We start from the raw sequence: 21,776 nt of genomic DNA on the forward strand, positions 1-21,776 counted from the left end.
CAGGAGTGGCCTGACTGTATAGCTGCATCAATAAACCTCTTGCTGTTTTTATCAACTGGACCGGAGTCTGGGTTCTTGGGGCGCCTACTCGAGAAGGTAGTACCCTGGGTCTGGGGTCTATCATAACGATCATCTCATTAGTTTCTGAAAAAGCCTTTGACAAAATACAACACCTCTTCATCATATAAATCTTGGACAGATCAGGAATACAAGGAACATACCTAAACATAATAAAGGCAATTTACAGCAACCCAACAGCCAACATCAAATTGAATAGAGAGCAACTCAAAGCAATTCCACTAAAATCAGGAACAAGACAAGGCTCCCACTCTCCTCATATCTATTCAATATAGAACTCAGAGTTCTAGCTAGAGCAATAAGACAACAAAAGGAGATCAAGTGGATACAAATTGGAAAGGAAGAAATCAAACTTTCCATTTTTTGCAGGTGATATGATAGTATATATAAGTGACTCAAAAATTCTACCAGGGAACACCTACAGCTGATAAACACCTTCAGCAATGTGGTAGGATACAAGATTAACTAAAAAAAAATCAGTAACCCTCTTATATATAAATGATAAATTGGTCTAGAAAAAATTTAGAGAAACATCACCCTTTACAATAGTCACAAATCATATCAAATACCTTGGAGTAACTCTAAGCAAGTGAAAGAGCTGTATGATAAGAACTTTAAGTCTTTCAAGCCAAATATTGAAGAAGATATCAGAAAATGGAAAGTTCTCCCATACTCGTGGAAAGGTAAAATCAACATAACAAAAGTGACAATCTTCCAAAAAGCAATCTACAGATTCAGTGCATTCCCTATCAAAATTCCAACACAATTCTTTAGAGACTGGGAAAGAACAATACTCGACTTATTATGGAATACAAAAAACCCAGGATAACCAAAATAAACCTGAACAATAAAGCCACCTCTGGAGGCATCACCATCCCTGACCTCAAGCTCTACTATAGAGCTATAGTAATAAAAACAGCTTGGTACTGGCATAAAAACTGACATGTGGACCAATGGAATTGAATTGAAGACCCTGACATTAATCTGAATACCTATGAACACCCGATTTTTGCCAAAAAAGCCAAAACTGTACAATAGAAAAAAAGAAATCATCTTCAACAAATGGTGCTGGCATAAATAGATGTCAACATACGGAAGATTGCATATAGAACCATGTCTATCACCATGTACAAAACTTAATTCCAAGTGGATCAAAGACCTCAATATAAATCCAGTTACACTGAACCTGATAGAAAGTAAGTGGGATGTAGCCTTGAATGCACTGGCACAGGAGACCACTTCCTAAATATAACAGTAGTAGCACAAACTGAGAACAACAATCAATAAATGGGATCTTCTGAAACTGAGAAGCTTTGTAGGGCAAAGGACATGATCAATAAGACAAAATGACAGCCTACTTAATGGAAAAGGAGAGGATGTGGAGCCATAGGACCACTCCTCCACTGGTGGGAGTGAAAACTTGTACAGCCACTTTGGAAATCAGTATGGTGGTTTCTCAGGAAATTTGGACTCAGTCTACTTCAAACCCAATGATACTACTCTTAGACATATACTCAAGGAATGCTCAATCATACCACAAGGACACTTGCTCAAGTATGTTGTTCATAGTCACATTATTCATAGTAGCCAGAACTTGGATACAACCTAGATGACCTCAACCAAAGAATGGATAAAGAAAATGTGGTACATACTCACAATGGAGTGCTACTCAGCAGTAAAATTCTATGACATCATGAAATTGGCAGGCAAGTGGATGGAAAAAGAAAATATGCTGAGTGAGGTAACCCAGACTCAGAAAGACAAACATGGTATGTACTCACTCATAAGTGGATACTAGAAGTAAAGCAAAGGATAACTAGCCTACAACCCACAGCTTCAGAGAAGCTAGGGAGCAAGGAGGTCCCTAAGAGGGTTACAGGGAATGCCTGGGAATGGGAAATAGATGAGATTCCCAGAGTAAACTGGGGTGTGAGGGGGAGCATTGGATTGTAAGGGGGGGTTGATATGAGCAGGGGAAATGGGGTGGTTTAGGTGGAACATTGGCGGAATGGGAGAGCAATGAAGGAGATTTCTTGATAGAGGGAGATACCATGAGGATAGGAGAAACCTGGTGCTAGGGAAATTCCCAGAAATCCACAGGGATGACCCGAGCTTAGACTACTAGCAGTGGTGGAGGGGGTGCCTGAGATGGCCTACCCAGGTGATTACATTGGTGAATACCCTATCATCATAGAGCCTTCATCCAATAACTGATGGAAACAGATCTAGAGAGCCACAGCCAAGCACCAGGCCAAGCTCTGAAGTCTAGTCTAAGAAAGAGATGAAGGATTCTATGAGCAAGGTGCATAGAGACCATGATGGAGAAACTTACAGATACAAGTGAGCCAAGCTAGTGGGAACTCATGAACTTTGGACTGACAGCTGTGGAGCCTGTATGGTTCTGGACTGGGCCCTTGGCATGGGTGAGACCATTGTGTAGCTTAGTCTGTTTGAGGGGCCCCTGACAGTGGGAATAGAATCTATCCTGGTGCATGAACTGGCTGTTTGGAGCCAATTGCCTATGGTGGGACAATTGCACAGGCTTGATCCAGGAGTAGAGGCTTGGACCTGCCTCAGGTGAATGTACCAGACACCCCATGGGAGGCCATACCTTTTCAGATGAGGGGCTGCACGGTGGCTTGTCGTGGGATGCCACACCAACTCCAGTGTCGTCCGTGTGACATGAACAATTATGTCAATAATAGCAGACGGGAGATATGTGTCCCACGGGACTAAGCTCCCTGGAGGTCCCTGGCAGAGTACCCATTTTATGCCTCCTTCTTGAAGGAGACGTGCTTCACAGATCATGAGCTCCCTGGGCTATGGGTTCTGTATAACTGCTTTTCTGACAATGTTCTAATTAATCTATAAAACACAGCCAAAATTAATGAACTGTTGTGAACTGTGTGAACTGTTGTGAACTGTGGAGGAAAGGGGAAGCTGGACATGGACCTTATTTAGATATAGCAGAATGAACTATTCCTTAAAGACCTCAAGCCTCAAGCTGCTAGATAATAGAAAGTATAATATAGTTCAGGCACTTCTAGGGAATGAACACTCACCCACTAGGAATCCTTTAGGAATCCCAACTAAACTGATTAATGGCAGAAAACATTATCTCATAGGAGGCAGATGGTGGGCCCCTCTGTTCAGGAAGTTCAGCATGGAAAACTTAAGGACTACAGCAAAACCCCTTCCCCTTACATGTGTAAAAGTACAAGTGTCCATATTCCAGCAGGTAAAAAGATTTTATATTAGAAGAGATATATGGTAAAGAACTGAAGAAAGACTTAGGGAGGATCTGCAACATCCAAATTGGCTAAATGGGTCATGAGAACCAGAAAAGTAAAAATGAATAATAAACTAGCGAGCGGCTGAGATAAAGATGAAGGACACAGCTGCAAGAAGCCTATACAAGTCTAGGAACTGTACTAAGTTTAAAAAACACAGACTGCTCTTTTCTTGTGAGTGAAGGTATATGTCTAGCACCGATTAGTAACTGTGTGCTTGATGTTTTTTAAAGATGATGTAATTGAATTATTGCCAAGCTCTTGTTGTTCCCTGTATGACTTGATAGTTTTCTTTTCTGTATATAAACTACTGATTTGCAGAAGTAAAATTGCAGCAGATTCAAACCACTTTTGAGTGTGTTGTCTGTCTGTCAGTCGCCGAATCCTTGCCTTCCTGACTACCCAAGCCTTGATTCTCCTATGGTCGTGGTACTCCCGGTGGGCCAGTCCGTGGCAGTGGGAGAAGGCTGGGAGGAAGTGGGAGGAGAGATGAGGGAGGATCTGTCATTGGTATGTGGCATGAATAAAAATTTCTTAATAGAAAATGAAAATAATAAAATAAAGTTGCATAATGTAAATGGATGAACTGTACAGTATGTGAATTGTGTCTCAATAAAGCTTGTATTAATAAAGAATTATCTATTGGACCCAGTCCCTGGGACATAGCCAGTCCCCAGGAACCCCCACCCAACTCTTTGCCAGTTACCAGCCAGCAGGGAAAACTCCTGTAGGAAAGTACCCCCCAACACGGAAACTCCCCATCAGACCCTGCAATCTACAAGTTCCACACTCCACCCCTATACCCACCTGCCTGTGACCCCAGTAATTTCCTGAGGTGAGAAAACCAAACCGCTAGTTCTCATTGGACCAAGAGAGGCTTCCTGAGACACAGAATCTGTTAGCTCTAACTGGACCAAGAGCCCCAGTAAGACCAAGAGTGGCTTTGTGAGTCACAGAATCAACTAGCTTCGGTTAGGCCAAGTGCAGCTCCTTGAGATATAGAATCTGCCAGCTCCAATTAGACCAGAGCCCAGATTGGATCCAGAGGGGCCCCATGAGACACAGACAAAACAAGCTCAGATTGGACCAATAGCAACTCATTCAGACACATGCACCTCTTATACATATTAGAGGAGGAGATGGGCAGATGTAAAGCCAAAAACAGATACAACAACATGAAGAGCAATATGGCATCACCAGAACATAGCCCTCCTCCAACAGCAAGACCTGAACATCACAAGGTAGAAGAAGCAGAAGAAAGCAACCTTAAAAATAGCTTCATGAAGATGCTAGAGGCCTTTCCAGAAAAAAATGAAAAATAAAATTGAGGAAAAGACAAACAAAAAATTGGAAGAAATCAATAAAGAAATTGAGGAAAAGACAAAAAAATGGAAGAAATCAATAAATCCCTTAAAGAAAGCCAAGAAAACCATGAAAAAACAATTAAACAGGTGAGGGAAACAGTTCAAGACCTGAAAATTGAAATAGAAACAATGAAGAAGACACAAACAGAGGGAATGCTAGAAATAGAAAATCTGAATAAATGAACAGAAAACATAGATGTAAGCTTAGCCAACAGAATTCAAGAGATAGAAGAGAGAATCTCTGGTGTAGGGGATACAATAGAGGAAATAGTTTTGTCAGACAAAGAAAATACAAAAGCCAAAAAAGTCGTAACACAAAATGTCCAGGAAATCTGGGACACCATGAAAAGTCCAAACCTAAGAATAATAGGGATAGAAGAAGGAGAAAAATAGCAACTCAAAGGCACAGAAAATATAGTCAACAAAATCATAGAAGAAAACTTTCCCAACTTAAAGAAAGAAATGCTTATGAAGATACAAGAAGCCTACAGAACACCAAATAGACTAGACCGCCCCCCCCCCACAAAAGTCCCCTCGCCACATAATAAATAACAACTAAACATACAGAATAAGGAAAGAATATTGAGGGCAGCAAAGGAAAAAGGCCAAGTGATTTATAAAGGCAGACCCATCAGAATAACACCCAACTTCTCAATGGACACTTTGAAAGCCAGAAGGACCTGGACAGATGAAACACACACACTAAGAGACTATGGATGCCAGCCTAGACTAATATACACAGCAAACTTTCAATCACCATCGATGGAGTGAACAAGATATTACAAGACTAAACCATATTTAAACAATACCTACCCACAAACCAGCCCTACAGAAAGCACTAGAAGGAAAATTCCAACCTAAGGAAGTCAGATACACCCATGAAAACACAGGCAATAGATAACCCCACAGCAGTAAACCCCAAAGAAGAGAAGTACACACACACTACCACCAAAAGATAACAGGAATGAACAACCACTGGTCATTAATATCCCTTAATATCAATGGACTTAATTTACCTATAAAAAGACACAGGCTAGCAGAATGGATATGAAAGCAGGACCCATCTTTTTGATGCATACAAGAAACATACCTCAACTTCAAAGATAGATACTACCTTAGAGTAAAAGGCTGGGAAAAGTCTCTCCAATCAAATGGTGATTGGACACAAACTGGTGTAGCTATGCTAATATCCAACAAAATAGACTTCAAACTAAAATCAATCAAAAGAGATCCAAAACGACATTACATACTCATCACAGGAAAGATCCACCAAATTGAAGTCTCAATTCTGAACATTTATACCCCAAATACAAGGGCACCCACATATGTAAAAGAAACATTACTAAAGCTTAAAACACACATAAAACCCCACACATTAATAGTGGGAGACTTCAACACCCCACTCTCAGCACTGGACAGATCTGCCAGATCAAAACTGAACAGAGAAAGAAGGGACGTAAATGATGTTATGACTCAAATGGACTTAATCTATATCCACAGAAGATTCTACCCTAACAAAATAGAATATACCTTCTTCTCAGCACCCCATGGAACCTTCTCCAAAATTGACCACATACTCAGTCACAAAGCAAACCTCTACAGATACAAAAAAATTGGAATAACCTCAGGTATTCTATCAGACCACCATAGTTTAAAGTTAGATTTCAACAACAACAAAAATTACAGAAAGTCTACAATCTCATGGAAACTGAATAATGCCCAGCTGAATCACCAATGGGTCATGGAAGAAATAAAGAAAGAAATTAAAGCCTTCCTAGAGATCAATGAAAATGAATGTACTACATACCCAAACTTATGGGACACTATGAAAGCAGTGCTAAGAGGGAAATTCATAGCACTAAATGCCCACATAAAGAAGTTGGAGAAATCTCACACTAGTGACTTAACAGCACACCTGAAACAAGAAGAAGCAAAGTCACCTAGGAGGAGTAGATGTCAGGAAATAATCAAATTGAGAGCTGAAATCAATAAATAGAAACAAATAGAACAATACAAAGAATCAATGAAACAAAGAGTTGATTCTTTGAGAAAATCAACAAGATAGACAAGCCCTTATCCAGACTAACCAACAGGCAGAGAGAGAGAGAGAGAGAGAGAGAGAGAGAGAGAGAGAGAGAGAGAGAGAGAGAGAGAGAGAGAGAACATCCAAATCAACAAAATCAGAAATGAAAAGGGAGACATAACAACTGACAACAAAGAAATCCAGAGAATCATCAAGTTATACTTCAAAATCCTGTACTCTACAAAATTGGAAAATCTAAAAGAAATGGACATTCTTGTGGATAGGTACCACATACCTAAGTTAAATCAAGACCAGATAAACTATTTACATAGACCTAAGGAAATAGAAACAGCCATTAAAAGTCTCCCAACCAAAAAATGTCCAGGACAAGGTGGTTTCAACACAGAATTAAACCAGATCTTCAAAGAAGTGTTAATACCAATGCTCTTTAAATTGTTCCACATAATAGAAACAGAGGGAACTTTATCATACTCCTTTTATGAGGCTACAGTTATTCTGCTTCACAAGCCAAGCAAAGATGCAACAAAGAAAGAGAATTACAGACCAATCTACCTCATGAAGATTGATACAAAAATACTCAATAAAATATTGGCAAACAGACTCCAAGAACACATGAAAAAATTATCCACCATGATCAAGTAGGCTTCATCCCACAGATGCAAATTTGGTTCAACACACGAAAGTCTGTCAATGTAATACACATATAAACAAACTGAAAGAAAAAAAAAACCACATTTTATTAGATGCTGAAAAGACATTTTACAAAATCCAGTACCCCTTCATTGCAAAGGTTCTAGATAGATCAGGAATTTGAGGAACATACCTAAACATAATAAAGGCAATTTACAGCAAGCCAACAGCAACAACCAAGTTAAATGGAGAGAAACTCAAAGCAATTCCACTAAAATCCGGAACAAGACAAGGCAGTCCACTCTCCCCATACTTATTCAATATAGTAGTTGAAGTTCTAGCTAGAGCAATAAGACAACAAAAGGCAACCAAGGGGATACAAATTGGAAAGGAAGAAATCAAACTTTCACTATTTGCTGATGATATAATAGTATACATAAGTGACCCCCAAAAATCTACCAAGGAACTCTTACATTTGATAAACACCCTCAGTAAGGTGGCAGGCTACAAGATTAATTCAAAAGAATCAGTATCCCTCCTATATACAAATGACAAATGGGCTGAGAAAGAAATCAAAGAAACATCACTTTTTTTTTTAAAAGATTTATTTATTAATTATGTGTACAGTGTTCTGCCTGCATGTATCCCTGCAGGCCAGAAGAGGGCACCAGATCTCATTACAGATGGTTGTGAGTCACCAAGTGGTTGCTGGGAATTGAACTCAGGACCTTTGGAAGAGCTACCAGTGCTCTTAACCTATGAGCCATCTCTCCAGCCCGAAACATCACTCTTTACAATAGCCACAAATAATATAAAATACCTGGTGTAACTGTAACTAAGCAAGTGAAGGACCTGTATGACAAGAACTCTAAGTCTCTGAAGAAAGAAATTGAGAAGATATCAGAAAATGGAAAGATCTCCCATGCTCATTTATAGGTAGGATTAACATAGTAAAAATGGCGATCTTACCAAAAGCAATCTGCAGATTCAATGCAATCCCCATCAAAATCCCAACACAATTCTTCACAGACCTTGAAAGAACAATACTCAACTTCGTATGGAAAAACAAAAAACCCAGGATAGCTGTAGCAGGAATCTTAGAAGGTCTTATTAATAAAATCAAACCTGAGGTCAGTTATTGGGGTGAATACTGGAAGATCAGAGAGACAGAACAAGCCACAGCTAACCTCACCTGGCCAACATCTCAGCTGATTTTGTTTCCTCATCCTGGAAGCCTCTGTGTCCTCATATCCAAATGGCTCTCAGCTGAACTGTGCTGCTCAAAACCTAAAAGCTTAACCAGCCAAAATTCTTCTAGTTTCTGAACTTCACGCCTTATATACTTTTCTGCTTTCTGTCATCACTCCCTGGGATTAAAGGCTCACTTTCTGGGATTAAAGGCGTGAGACACCATGCTTGGCTGTACCTGAACAGATGGATTTCTGCCTCTGGAATGCTAGGATTAAAGGCATGTACTACCACTGCCTATCCTAAGTATCTAGTGGCTTTTCTGTTCTCTGACCCCAGATAAGTTTATTAGGGTACACAATATTTTGGGGAACACAATACCACCACAGATAGCTAAAAGAATCATATACAATAAAGCAACCTCTGGAGGCCTCATGACCCCTGACTTCAAGCTCTACTATAGAGCTACAGTAATAAAAACAGCTTGATAGTGGCATAAAAACTGATTTGTGGACCAATGGAACTAAACTGAAGACCCTGACATTAATCCACACATGTATGAACACCTAATTTTTGATAAAGAAGCCAAAACTGACAATGGAAAAAAGAAAGCATCTTCAACAAATGGTACTGCTATAACTAGATGTCAACATGTAGAAGATTGCAAATAGATCCATATCTGTCAACATGCACAAAGGATAACTGCACTGCAACCCACAGCTCCAGGGAAACTAGCTTGTAAGTAGAATAGTCACAGGGATTGCCCAGAGATGGGAAATGGATGAGATCTACATGAGCAAACTGGGGGTAAGGGTGGGTAATGGAGGACAAGGAATGGGGGAATGAGATCTGAGGAGAGCGGAAGATTCAAGCTGGATCAGGAACAGAGTGGGAGAAAAAATTAGCACACATTGAGAGCAATGATTAATAAATGGGACATCTTGAAACTGGGGAGCTTTTGTAGAGCAAAGGACATGATCAATAAGACAAAACGACAGCCTAGAGAATGGGAAAAGATCTTCACCAACTGTAGGGAGCAGCTATTCAAAGATGGCGCTGGCTTCCTGGTAGCCTAGCTGTAAACAACTCCATATTTGGCTATGATGCACGAGTATGGTAATTGGCCTTATGTCCTCAGCCTATCCCGTGGCTCCCCGTGCTAGCATTCTGGTGGGACCCAATCACAGTATGGCACGTTTGCCTGATTCCCTATATAAGCAGCTGCAGTTTAGTCCTTGGGGCCCCTCACCTCCCGCTCTCCCTTAATCAAGAGGCGCTCCAATAAAGTGTGTTCTGAGAAGGATCCTCGCATGGTGGTCGTTCTTCCTCGCTGGCCGAGGAGTGCGCCGCAACTGGTGCCGAAACCCGGGAAGGAAACTTCGGACACCAACTGGTGCCGAAACCCAGGAAGGAAACTTCGGACACCAACTGGTGCCGAAACCCGGGAAAGGACGGAAACCCGGGAAAGAAACCTGGGACGGGACGGAAACTTTGGACACCAGGTGAGGGGTCGAGGAGGATTCAGAACTCAGCACACGGAGCGGTGACGTCGGTGAGTTCTCCAGGAACGGTGACGTCGGTAAGTTCACCAGGAACGGCGAGGACGTCGGTAAGTCGCCAGGAACGGCGAGGACGTCGGTAAGTTCTCCAGGTATGCTGATGGTTGGGATAAATCCGTTTGTGCTTGCTTTTGTGTTCATTCCTGTGACAATTGTTGCTCTTCTTTGCTGTTTCATATATGCATGTCTTAAGGAAGGACGTAATGTGGAAATCATGAGAGAGGGACGCAAGGCATTAATTAAGCACCAGGATAGTCTATCAGAGTCAGACTCTAAAGGGGAGAACTTAAGTAGGCCTAAAAAGAAGAAAGAAAAGAATAAAGAAAAGGAAAATAAAGAAAATAAACCAGAAAAGGAAGAAAATTCAGAAAAGAAAGGGAACCCTTTGTATCTAGTATTAGAGAAATTTGCAAAACTTGATTTATCTGATAATGAATTAGATTCAGATGAGGAGGAAAATTTAGAGAAAGCCACTGCTGAATATGAGGAAGAGAAATACGGGTGGCGGTGGCGGCCTCCTCCTTATAATGTTTCTGCTGGGGTGAATGTGGAACCAACGGCGCCGTCGGGACCACATCCACCCCCGGCAATACCTTCGTATCTGCAAACAGGTGGAGGTTGTCATTTTATCAGGAGAGACACCTGGGCGTGGCTAGCGTCCGCGTTTCCAGTGTTTGAAGATCCACAAACAACAGATATCATGAACCTGTGCCTTATAAACAATTAAAAGACTTGGTAGAGGCTGCTCGAGCCTACGGAGTAACAGCCAGTTATACCTTAACATTATTGACTAGGCTCACTACTCAGGCTATGACACCAACAGATTGGTTCAAAATAGCCAGAGCATGTTTAACTACAGGACAGTATCTGGATTTCAAATCTATGGTTGCAGATGGAGCCCAGGTACAGGCTAGAGTTGATCTTCAGGGTGGTCGACCACAGTGGATGGCTGACATGCTATTGGGTCGGGGACAATGGACCTTGAATCGGACGGCATATCCTATTGAGGTTTATCAATGGATGAATGGGATTTATTCTGGGGCTTGGAGATCATTGCCAAGTAAAGGAGAAGTATCAGGGAATTTGACTAAGATCATTCAGGGCCCGAATGAACCTTTTTCAGATTTCGTAGCTAGAATGATGGAGGCAGCAGGAAAGATATTCGTTGACGTAGAAACAGCTATGCCTCTGGTTCAACAACTAGTGTATGAGCAGAGCACTAAAGAATGTCGTAGAGCTATTACCCCGTGGAAAGGAAAGGGATTAGAAACTTGGCTAAAAGCCTGTCGAGAAATTGGGGGACCGTTAAGTAATGCTGGTCTAGCAGCGGCAGTTCTCGCGGCCACACGAGCTGCACGAATGGATGCTAGCTGCTCTGACGTAGCTCCTTTAATTATGCTCCAAGGAGGGAATTATGGTGTTCACACATTACTTGTTATTCTAATCATTCTCAGAAAGGTTATGGGGAATCCTTGTGCTGGCTGGGGGCCAGGTGCTAGGCATCACCTTTGCAGTGGAGGTTCAAACTGCTGCAGCTGGTCCCTGTCTCCAGAGATGCAGGCTTGGCCATTTCAGCCTCTTCAGGTGGAAGGAGTTGATGGCTCTAAACCATCCTTCATACCTCTACTTCTCTAAATGCACAGTTGAAAGGTGGCCTTATGGTGCTTAACCAGCGCATTGACTTGGTACAAGAACAAGTTGACATCCTTTGGCAGCTGGCCCAATTGGGCTGTGAGTGGAGGATGCCTGGTTTGTGTCACTAGTGTGCAGTTTCAGAATGGTTCCCGAGCAGCAAATTTGTCTAAACAATTGTCTAGTTATCTTATAGGAAATTGGTTCGGAGAAGTTGAAGAGACACTGGAAAAACTGAGAGTGGCAGTGGTGACCATCAACTCCACAGGAGTGGATCTCAGCATGGCAGAGGGACTGTCCTCCTGGATTGCTTCTACCTTCTCCCTGTTTAGAATGGGTGGGGGTAGGGTATATTTTTGGCAAGCTGCCTTGGAGGATGCGTGTTTTGTCTGTGGTTGGTCTGCCGTTTGTGAGCACGTACTAAAAAGGACAAGGTCATTATCACTCAAGCATTAGCCGCTTTGGAGTGTGGCTCCTCCCCTCAAATCTGGCTTTCTGCCTTAAAGAATACCTAATATCCACACAGCCTTTGCACCTCCAGGACTGGTTAGTCCATTGCACTCGGGAAGGTGTGTGGACAATTGTTGCACGCATAGCCTTTGCACCCCTGGGACTGGCAGTCCATTGCACTCGGGAAGGTATGTGGACAGCTTTCACATATTACTTGTATTGAGCACAGGATGCCAGGCTTGTGCACTGCACTTGAAGTGTAGGACATTTTCCTTCCTTCAAGGAGAGCAAGTCTGACTGCATATGGAGTCACATAGCCTTTGCACCCTTAGGACTGGTTAGTCCATTGCACACAGGAAGGTATGTGGACAATTGTTACATGCATAGCCTTTGCACCCCAGGGACTGGTTGGTCCATTGCACTCGGGAAGGTATGCAGGCAATTATGCACAGTTAACTCATCCTCGATCGGTCAACACATCATGAGGTGGGGACCTGATCGGATGAAATACTTGTGCTGCAGAAATCAGACCTATACTCGCTCCTGCTGCTTAATTAATAAAGAGGGGGGAGATGTAGGGAGCAGCTATTCAAAGATGGCGCTGGCTTCCTGGTAGCCTAGCTGTAAACAACTCCATATTTGGCTATGATGCACGAGTATGGTAATTGGCCTTATGTCCTCAGCCTATCCCGTGGCTCCCCGTGCTAGCATTCTGGTGGGACCCAATCACAGTATGGCACGTTTGCCTGATTCCCTATATAAGCAGCTGCAGTTTAGTCCTCGGGGCCCCTCACCTCCCGCTCTCCCTTAATCGAGAGGCGCTCCAATAAAGTGTGTTCTGAGAAGGATCCTCGCATGGTGGTCGTTCTTCCTCGCTGGCCGAGGAGCGCGCCGCAACCAACCCCACATCTGACAGAGGGCTGATATTCAGAATATATAAAGAACTCAAGAAACTAGACATCAAAATACCTAAAAGTCCAATTAAGAAATGGGCTATAGAACTAAACAGAGAATTCTCAACAGAAGCATCTCAAATGGCTGAAAGATATTTAAGGAATTGCTCAACATCCTTAGTCATCCTTAGTCAGGGAAATGCAAATCAAAACAACTCTGAGATACCATCTTACACCTGTCAAAATGGCTAAGATCAAAAACACTGAAGACAGCTTATGTTGGAGAGGATGTGGAGCAAGGGGAACACTCCTCCATGTGTGGGGGGGATGCAAACTTGTACAGCCACTTTGGAAATCAGTATGGTGTTTTTTTTTCTCAGAAAATTGGGAACCTATTTTCTTCAAGAAATGACTATACCACTCTTGGGCATATAACCAAGGAATGTTCAATCTTACCACAGGGACACATGCTCAGCTATGTTCATAGCATCACTACTTGTAATTCCAAGAACCTAGAAACAACCTAGATGCCCCTCAATTGAAGAATTCATCAATAAAATGTGGTACATATACACAATGGAGTACCACTCAGCAAAGAAAAACAATGACATCATGAAATTTGCAGGCAAATGGATGGAACTAGAAAATACCATCCTGAGTGAGGTAACCCAGACTCATAAATACAAACATAGTATATACTCACTCATAAGTGGATACTAGATGTAAGCCAAAGGATAACTGCACTGCAACCTACAGCTCCAGGGAGACTAGCTTGTAAGTAGAATAGACACAGGCATCACCCAGAGATGGGAAATGGATGGGATCTACATGAGCAAAATGGGGGTAAGGGTAGGTAATAGAGGGCAAGAGATGGGTGAATGAGAGCTTCAAGCTGGATCAGGAACAGAGTGGGAGAACAAAGAGATACTATAATAAATGAAGGCACCATCTAGGGAAAAGAAGAGTGCTGGGGAGGTCCCCAGGAATCCACAAAGATGACTCCATCATAGACTACTGGTAATGGTCAAGAGGATGCCTGAGCTGACCTACTCTGGTGATCAGATGGCAGAATACCCTAACTGACATCATAGAACCCTCATCCAGTGATTGATGGAAACAGATGCAGAGATCTATGGCCTGGTCCCAGGTGGAGCTCCTGGAGTCCAATTGATGAGAGAGAGAGGAGGGATGCTATGAGCACGAGATATCGAGACCATGAATGGAAAAAGTACAGAGACAACTAGCCAAACTAGTGGAAACACATGAACTGTGGACCAATAGCTGAGGAGCCCCATGGCACTGGGCTAGGCCCTCTGGATAAGTGAGACAATTGTTTAGCTTCAACTGTTTAGAGAGCCCCTAGGCAGTGAGACTGAGACCTGTCTTTAGTGCATGAGCCAGCTTTTTGGAACCTCGTGCTTATGGTAAGACACTTTGTATAGCCTTGGTACAGGGAGGAGGGGCTTGGATCTGCCTCAGTTGAATGTACCAGGCTCTGCTGACTCCCCATGGGAGACCTTGTCTTGGAGGCAGTGGGAATAGGGGGTGGGTTAGGGGGAAAGCGTTGGAGGTGGGAGGAGGCAGGACAGGGGAAATCTATGGTTGATATGTAAAATGAATAGAAAGTCTCTTAATAAAAAAAGAAAAAAAGCTAAAAGAGAATTATCTATCAATTAAAGAGTGTGAACTCCCATTATATCCTGATATCTAAGCAAAGATCAAACTATTGAAAGTGAAAGTTCAATAAGCATAGGCTGAAATATCAGTGAACTGGAGTATTGCTGGTTTTTTCCTTTTTTTTTCTTTTCTAGAGCTGAGGATCGAACCCAGGGCCTTGTGCTTGCTAGGCAAGCGCTCTACCACTGAGCTAAATCCCCAATTAATTTTATACATTTATTGATTGATAGAGTTGTGTGTGCATGTTCCCATCTATGTTTTTGGAATGCAGTGCCAAAGCACTATGTGGAGGTCAGAGGATAAGTTTGAGAAGTCAGTTCTTTTCTCTCATCACCTACGACCTGTAGATTTAATGAGGGTCATCAGGCTGCCTTTACTTGCTAAGATGCTGAGCTATTGATTTGGCTCCATTTTAGGCTTCAGTGTGGGAATTATGATTATGTTAGAAAATTATACTCATCTGTTGGAGTAACAGAGTTTAGAATTTGTCTTCTTACCTGAATATATCTTTTTGGTATGTATAAATTGTGTGTGCATGTGTGTGTATGTGTGTTAGTGTGTGTTTTTGTGTATGTGTGTGTATGTATGTGCCATGGCTTGTGTGTGGAGTCAGAGGATAACTTTGTAGAGTTGGTCCTCTCCTACCTCTGTGTGGGTTCTTAGGATCACACACTGGTCATCAGGTTTGTGTATCAAGTGATTTTTACCTGAAAACCATCGTGGCAGCCTTAGGATCTGTTTTCAAATGACAGAAAAAAGGTCCGTCCCTTGGGAGGATTTCTCATGACTCTACAAAGACATGGATATTTGTTGTTTTTTACTGGTTTGTTGTTTGTATGTCCAAATTATCCATGCTAAACTACTCTAAAAATTCTTTAAGGAACAGCAAAGATCACCCAGAACATAGAATATGAAAGAAATATTTTACTTCAGCCACTGGGCTATTTGTTTCTTGTACCTACTTGGGTCTCTGCAGAACAGTGCCCCAAGGACAGATGATCCTGCAATTGCAAGTCCCACAAGAGACAGTCAGACCTGTTGTTGCCTTTCCTGTAGTCTGCAGATGATGCCCAGAGCTGTGACCTTGGATGCAGAGAGGCCACGAAGCCTCAGGAGAAGGGGATAAAACTTTTCATGTCTCTGGGATTTAGTGGCCACCCACCTCCACCACCTCACAATCAGTATTCTCCCCACAGCCTAAAAGCCCAGGCTCCCAGTGGGTTTTAGCCTGAGGTCCTTGATCAAGGGCAGTCTCCCAGATAAAAGCCCCCTTCACTGCTAGCCACTGCCCCATGTGGGGCTGTCCTGTCACTGGCTGTCTGGCCCCCAGCAGGCATGTGGCTGTGTACTCTCCTTCCTGTTCTCTTTGGCTGTCTCTCTGGGTCTGCCTTTTCTGCACCAAGAGCCTGGCTGTTGCCAAGTCAGAGGCCTCGCTTTGATCGTCCTGGAGATGTAATAGTGGGGGGCAGCTTCTCCATCTTTTACCTCTCTAATGGTAACCTGTCTGAATTCACTGCCCCACCATCTGAACTTGTGGCTTCAGGGTAAGTGCTGGATGTGGGATAGGAATCTCTGAAATCCCGAAGCAGCTTTACAAGCTTGTGTGAAGTCTTTGATAATGGTTGATTCTTATATTCTCATATAGATGGCCACCACTTTTCTCTGTGTATACTTGCAGTACCTCTGTTTTTCTCCTTTTATATCACCTCTGTGTGTCTGTCTTTCTTGTTTGTACCAGACTGAAATATAGGCCGCTCAAGTACTGGCTGTAATGTATGTGCTCCAAAGGCCAGAGACGATTTTTGATTCTTTTGTATATCCTTGGTTCCTAAAGTGTTGTCTAGGTAGGTGTGGTTGTTGAGTGTGTTAATGTGTAAATAATTGATTTTTCATTATTTATCAGCCTCCCTGAATCTTCTGTATTATATTCCTTTTGCTTTTATTTTTTCTAAGCCTCCTAAGCCTCTAATTCACTAGGTAGTCAAAGATGACCTTGAATTTCTGATCCCCCTTCCTCTACCTTCTGAGTGCTGAGATGATTGAATCATATCACCAACTAAGTTTCTTAGGTGCTGGAGATCAAACTTATGACCTGAGCCATCCACATTCCCACTTTAGGATATTTTTTCCCCCAGCTTTTCCAAGACACTGTTGCACACAGTAGTATTCAAAACTATCATTTGGGATATTATTTGGTTTTTTATGTTTGTATTTAGCTTTATTGCTTTTTAATTGCTGCAATGATTGAGCACAGGGAATATGTCTGCACTCCCACCTTCAGGAAGCCGAGGCAGGAGCATTATTAGTTACAGGCAAGAATGTGGTATGTAATGAGACCTGAGTCATAAAGAGTTGGTAAGAGAGTTTTCTAAACTAAGTACCATCATTTTGTGTTTTTTCTTTTCATTTTTATTAAGACATTTTCTATTTACTTTACATACCAACCACAGATTCCCACCTCTTCCTTCTTCCCATCCCCTAGCCTTCCCTCCCAGGCCACCCCTTCATTCCCATATTTTCCAAATCAAGGTCTCCCATGGGGAGTCAGAAGAGCCTGGCACACTCAGCTGAGGCAGCTCCAAGCCCCTCCCAGCTGCACCAAGACTGTGCAAGGTATCACACCCTAGGCACTGGGCTCCAAAAAGCCTACCCTTGCACCAAGGAGCCTGATACCTCTGCCTGGTGTCCCCGAAACAGTTCACGCTAAACAACTGTCTCCCATATTCAGAGGGCCTAGTCTAGTCCTATGGTGGTTCCATGGATATTAGTCCACAGTTCATGGGTTTCCAATAGTGTGGCTGGTCATCTCTGCACATTTTCCGTAATGATCTTGATGTCCCCTCCCCACAGAATCCCTCCTCTCTGCATTTGATTGGATTCCTGAGCTCAGCCTGGATCAGGCTGTGGATCTCTGCATTTGCTTCCATCAGTCACTGGATAAAGGCTCTATGATGACAGGATATTCACTAGACCGGTCACCAGAGTAGACCAGACCAGGTACCCTCTCAGTCATTGCCAGTAGTCCAAGGTGGGGTCATCCTTGTGGATTCCTGAGTGCTTCCCTGGCACTCTGTCTTTTCCTATTCCCATGATGTCTTCATTTATCATGGTATCTCTTTCCTTGCTCTCCCAATCCGTTCCTGTTCCAGCTTGATCCACCCGTTTCCTTATGTTGTCATCCCCCATTCTTTACCCTCCATTATCACCCCCCCCACTCCCAGTTTGCTCATGTAGATTTCATCTATTTCTCTTTCTCTGAGATATCTATGTGTCTCTCTTAGGGTCCCTGCTTGTTAGCTAGCTTCTCTGGAGCTGTGGGATGTAGTTTGGCTATCCCTTGTCTTACATCTAGTATCTACTTATGAGTGAGTATATACTATGCTTGTATTTATGAGTCTGGGTTACCTCACTCAGGATGATATTTTCTTGTTCCATCCATTTGCCTGCAAATTTCATGATATCATTGTTTTTTTTTTTACTCCATTGTGTATATGTACCACATTTTCTTTATGCATTCTTCAGTTGAGGGGTATCTAGGTTGTTTCCAGGTTCTTGCTATTACAAATAATGCTGATATGAACATAGTTGAGCATGAGTCCTTGTGGTAAGATTGAACATTCCTTGGGTATATGCCCAAGAGTTATATAGCTGGGCCTTGAAGAAGACTTATTCTCAATTTTCTGAGAAAAAAGTGGCTGTACAAGTTTGCATTCCCACCAACAATGGAGGGTTGTTCCCCTTGCTCCACATCCTCTCCAACATAAGCTGTCTTCAGTGTTTTTTTTTTTTTTTTTTTTTTTTTTGGTTTTTTTTTTTGAGACAGGGTTTCTCTGTGTAGCTTTGCGCCTTTCCTGGAACTCACTTGGTAGCCCAGGCTGGTCTCGAACTCACAGAGATCCGCCTGCCTCTGCCTCCCGAGTGCTGGGATTAAAGGCGTGCGCCACCACTGCCCGGCTGTCTTCAGTGTTTTTGATCTTAGTCATTTTGACAGGTGTAAGAGGTATCTCAGAGTTGTTTGAATTTGCATTACCCTGATGACTAAGGATGTTGAGCAATTCCTTAAATGTCTTTCAGCCATTTGAGGTTCTTCTGTTGAGAATTCTCTGTTAAGCTCTGTAGCCCATTTTTTTTTTTTTAAATTGGAATGTTCAGTATTTTGAAGTCTAGCTTTTTGAGTTCCTCATATATTTTGGAGACCAGCCCTTTGTCAGATGTGGGGTGGTGAAGATCTTTTCCCATTCTGTAGGCTGTTGTTTTGTCTTATTTACTGTGTCTTTTGCTCTACAAATGCTTCTCAGTTTCAGGAGGTCCCATTTGTTAATTGTTTCTCTCAGTGTCTGTGCTACTGTTGTTTTATTTAGTAAGTGGTCTCCTGTGCCTATGCATTCAAGACTACTTCCTTTTTTTCTCTTCTATTAAGTTCAGTGTAACTGGATTTATGTTGAGGTCTTTGATCCACTTGCATGGTGACAGATATGGATCTATTTACAGTCTTCTGTATATTGACATCCAGTTATGCCAGTACCATTTGTTGAAGATGTTTTCTTTTTTCCATTGTACAGTTTTGGCCTCTTTGTCCAAAATCATATATTCATAGGTGTGTACATTAATGTCAGGGTCTTCAGTTTGATTCCATTGGTCCACATCTTGGTATTTATGCCAGCACCAAGCTGTTTTTTATTACTATAGCTCTATAGTAGAGCTTGAGGTCAGGGATGGTGATGCCTCCAGAGGTGGCTTTATTGTTCAGGTTTATTTTAGCTATCCTAGGTTTTTTGTTTTTCCATATAAAGTTAAGTTTTGTTTTTTCCAAGTCTGTGAAAAATTGTGTTGGTATTTTGATGGGTATTGCATTGAATCTGTACATTGCTTTTGGTAAGCTTGCCATTTTTAATATGTTTATCCTACCTATCCATGAGCATGGGTGATCTTTCCATTTTCTGATATCTTCTTCAATTTCTTTCTTCAGAGACTTAAGTTCTTATCATACAGGTCATTTACTTGCTTAGTTAGAGTTACCTGAAGATATTTTATATTATTTGTGGCTATTGTAAAGGGTGATGTTTCTTTGGTTTCTTTCTCAGCCCATTTATCACTTATATGTAGGAGGGATACTGATCTTTTTGAATTAATCTTGTATCCTGTCACCTTACTGAAGGAGTTTATCAGCTGTAGGAGTGCCCTGGTAGAATTTTTTGGTCACTAATGTATACTATCATATCGTCTGTAAATAGTGAAAGTTTGAATTCTTCATTTCCAATTTGTATCCCCTTGGTCACTTTTTGTTGTCTTATTGCTCTAGCTAGAACTTCAACTACTATATTGAGTAAGGATGGGGAGAGTGGACTGCCTTGTCTTGCTCCTGATTTTAGTGGAATTGCTTTGAGTTTCTCTCCATTTAACTTGGTTGTTGCTGTTGTCTTGCTGTAAATTGCCTTTATTATGTTTAGGTATGTTCCTTGTATTCCTGATCTATCTAGAACCTTTGCAATGAAGAGGTATTGGATATTGTTGAAGGCTTTTTCAGCATTTAATGAGATGATCATGTGTTTTTTTCTTTCGGTTTGTTTATATGGTGTATTACATTGACAGATTTTTGTATGTTGAACCATCCTTGCTTCCCTGGGATGAAGCCTACTTGGTCATGGTGGATAATTTTTTTGATGTATTCCTGGATTTGGTTAGCCAGTGTTTTATTGAGTATTTTCACATCAATGTTCATGAGGGAGATTAGTCTGTAGTTCTCTTTCTTTGTTGCATCTTTGTGTGGTTTGGGTATCAGGATAACTGTAGCCTCATAAAAAGTTTGGTAATGTTCTTCTGTTTCTATTGTGTGGAACAATCTGAAGAGTATTGGTATTAGCTCTTCTTTGAAAATCTGGTAGACTTCTGTGCTGAAACCATCTGGTCCTGGGCATTTTTTTCATTGAGAGACTTTTAATGACTGTTTCTATTTCCTTAGGGGTTATTGGTCTATTTAAATAGTTTATATGGTCTTGATTTAACTTTGTTATGTGGTACCTATTCAGAAAAAATGTCCACTTTTTTCAGATTTTTCCAATTTCGTGGAGTACAGGTTTTTGAAGTACAACCTTATGATTCTCTGGATTTCCTCATTGTCTGTTGTTATGCCCCCTTTTCATTTCTGATTTTGTTAATTTGAATGCTTTCTCTCTGCTGTTTGGTTAGTTTGGATAAGGTCTTGTCTATCTTGTTGATCTTCTCAAAGAACCAACTCTTTGTTTCATTGATTTTTTGTATTGTTCTCTTTATTTGTATTTTATTGATTTCAGCCCTCAATTCGATTATTTCCTTGCCTTTGTTTCTCCTGGGTGAGTTTGCTTCTTTTTATTCTAGAGCTTTCAGGTGTACTGTTAAGTCACTAGTATTAGATTTCTCCAACTTCTTTATGTGGACATTTAGTGCTAAGAATTTCCCTCTTAGCACTGCTTTCATGGTTTCCCATAAGTTTGGGTGTGTTGTACATTTGTTTTCATTGAATTGTAGGAAATCTTTATTTTCTTTCTTTATTTGTCCTTGACACATTGGTGATTCAATTAGGCATTATTCAGTTTCCATGAGATTGTAGGCTTTCTGTAATTTTTGTTGTTGTTGAAATGTAACTTTGTTCCATGGTAGTCCGATAAGACACATGAGGTTATTCCAATTTTTTTTTTTGTATCTGTTGGGATTTGCTTTGTGACCAATCATGTGGTCAGTTTTAGAGAAGGTTACGTGGGGTGCTGAGAAGAAGGTATATTCTTTTGTGTTCAGGTGGAATATTCTGTAGGTATCTATTAAGTCCATGTGAGTCATAATGTCTGTTAGTTACCTTATTTCTCTATTAAGTTTCTGCCTGGTAGAGCTGTTTATTGGTGAGAGTGGGGTGTTGAAGTCTCCCACTACTAGTGTATGAAGTTTGATAGGTGGTTTTTTGCTTTTGTAACATTTCTTTTACAAATGTGGGTGCC

At 41.6% G+C, this 21,776-nt stretch overlaps 1 protein-coding gene across 1 annotated transcript in view; it reads left to right on the forward strand.

The window, feature by feature from the left end:
• Positions 1–16,047: 16,047 nt before the first annotated feature.
• The window catches only part of LOC114703937 (vomeronasal type-2 receptor 26-like), a 45,252-nt gene continuing 39,523 nt past the window's right edge, over positions 16,048–21,776 (forward strand). Inside the window, exon 1 of the mRNA XM_037202097.1 lies at positions 16,048–16,349. Within this exon, the coding sequence (XP_037057992.1) occupies positions 16,141–16,349 (209 nt within the window). The 5' untranslated portion in view covers positions 16,048–16,140. The remainder of the gene's footprint in view (positions 16,350–21,776) is intronic.

The sequence above is a fragment of the Peromyscus leucopus genome, chromosome 1 (genome assembly GCF_004664715.2).
Source record: "Peromyscus leucopus breed LL Stock chromosome 1, UCI_PerLeu_2.1, whole genome shotgun sequence".
Taxonomy (NCBI): Eukaryota; Metazoa; Chordata; class Mammalia; order Rodentia; family Cricetidae; genus Peromyscus; species Peromyscus leucopus.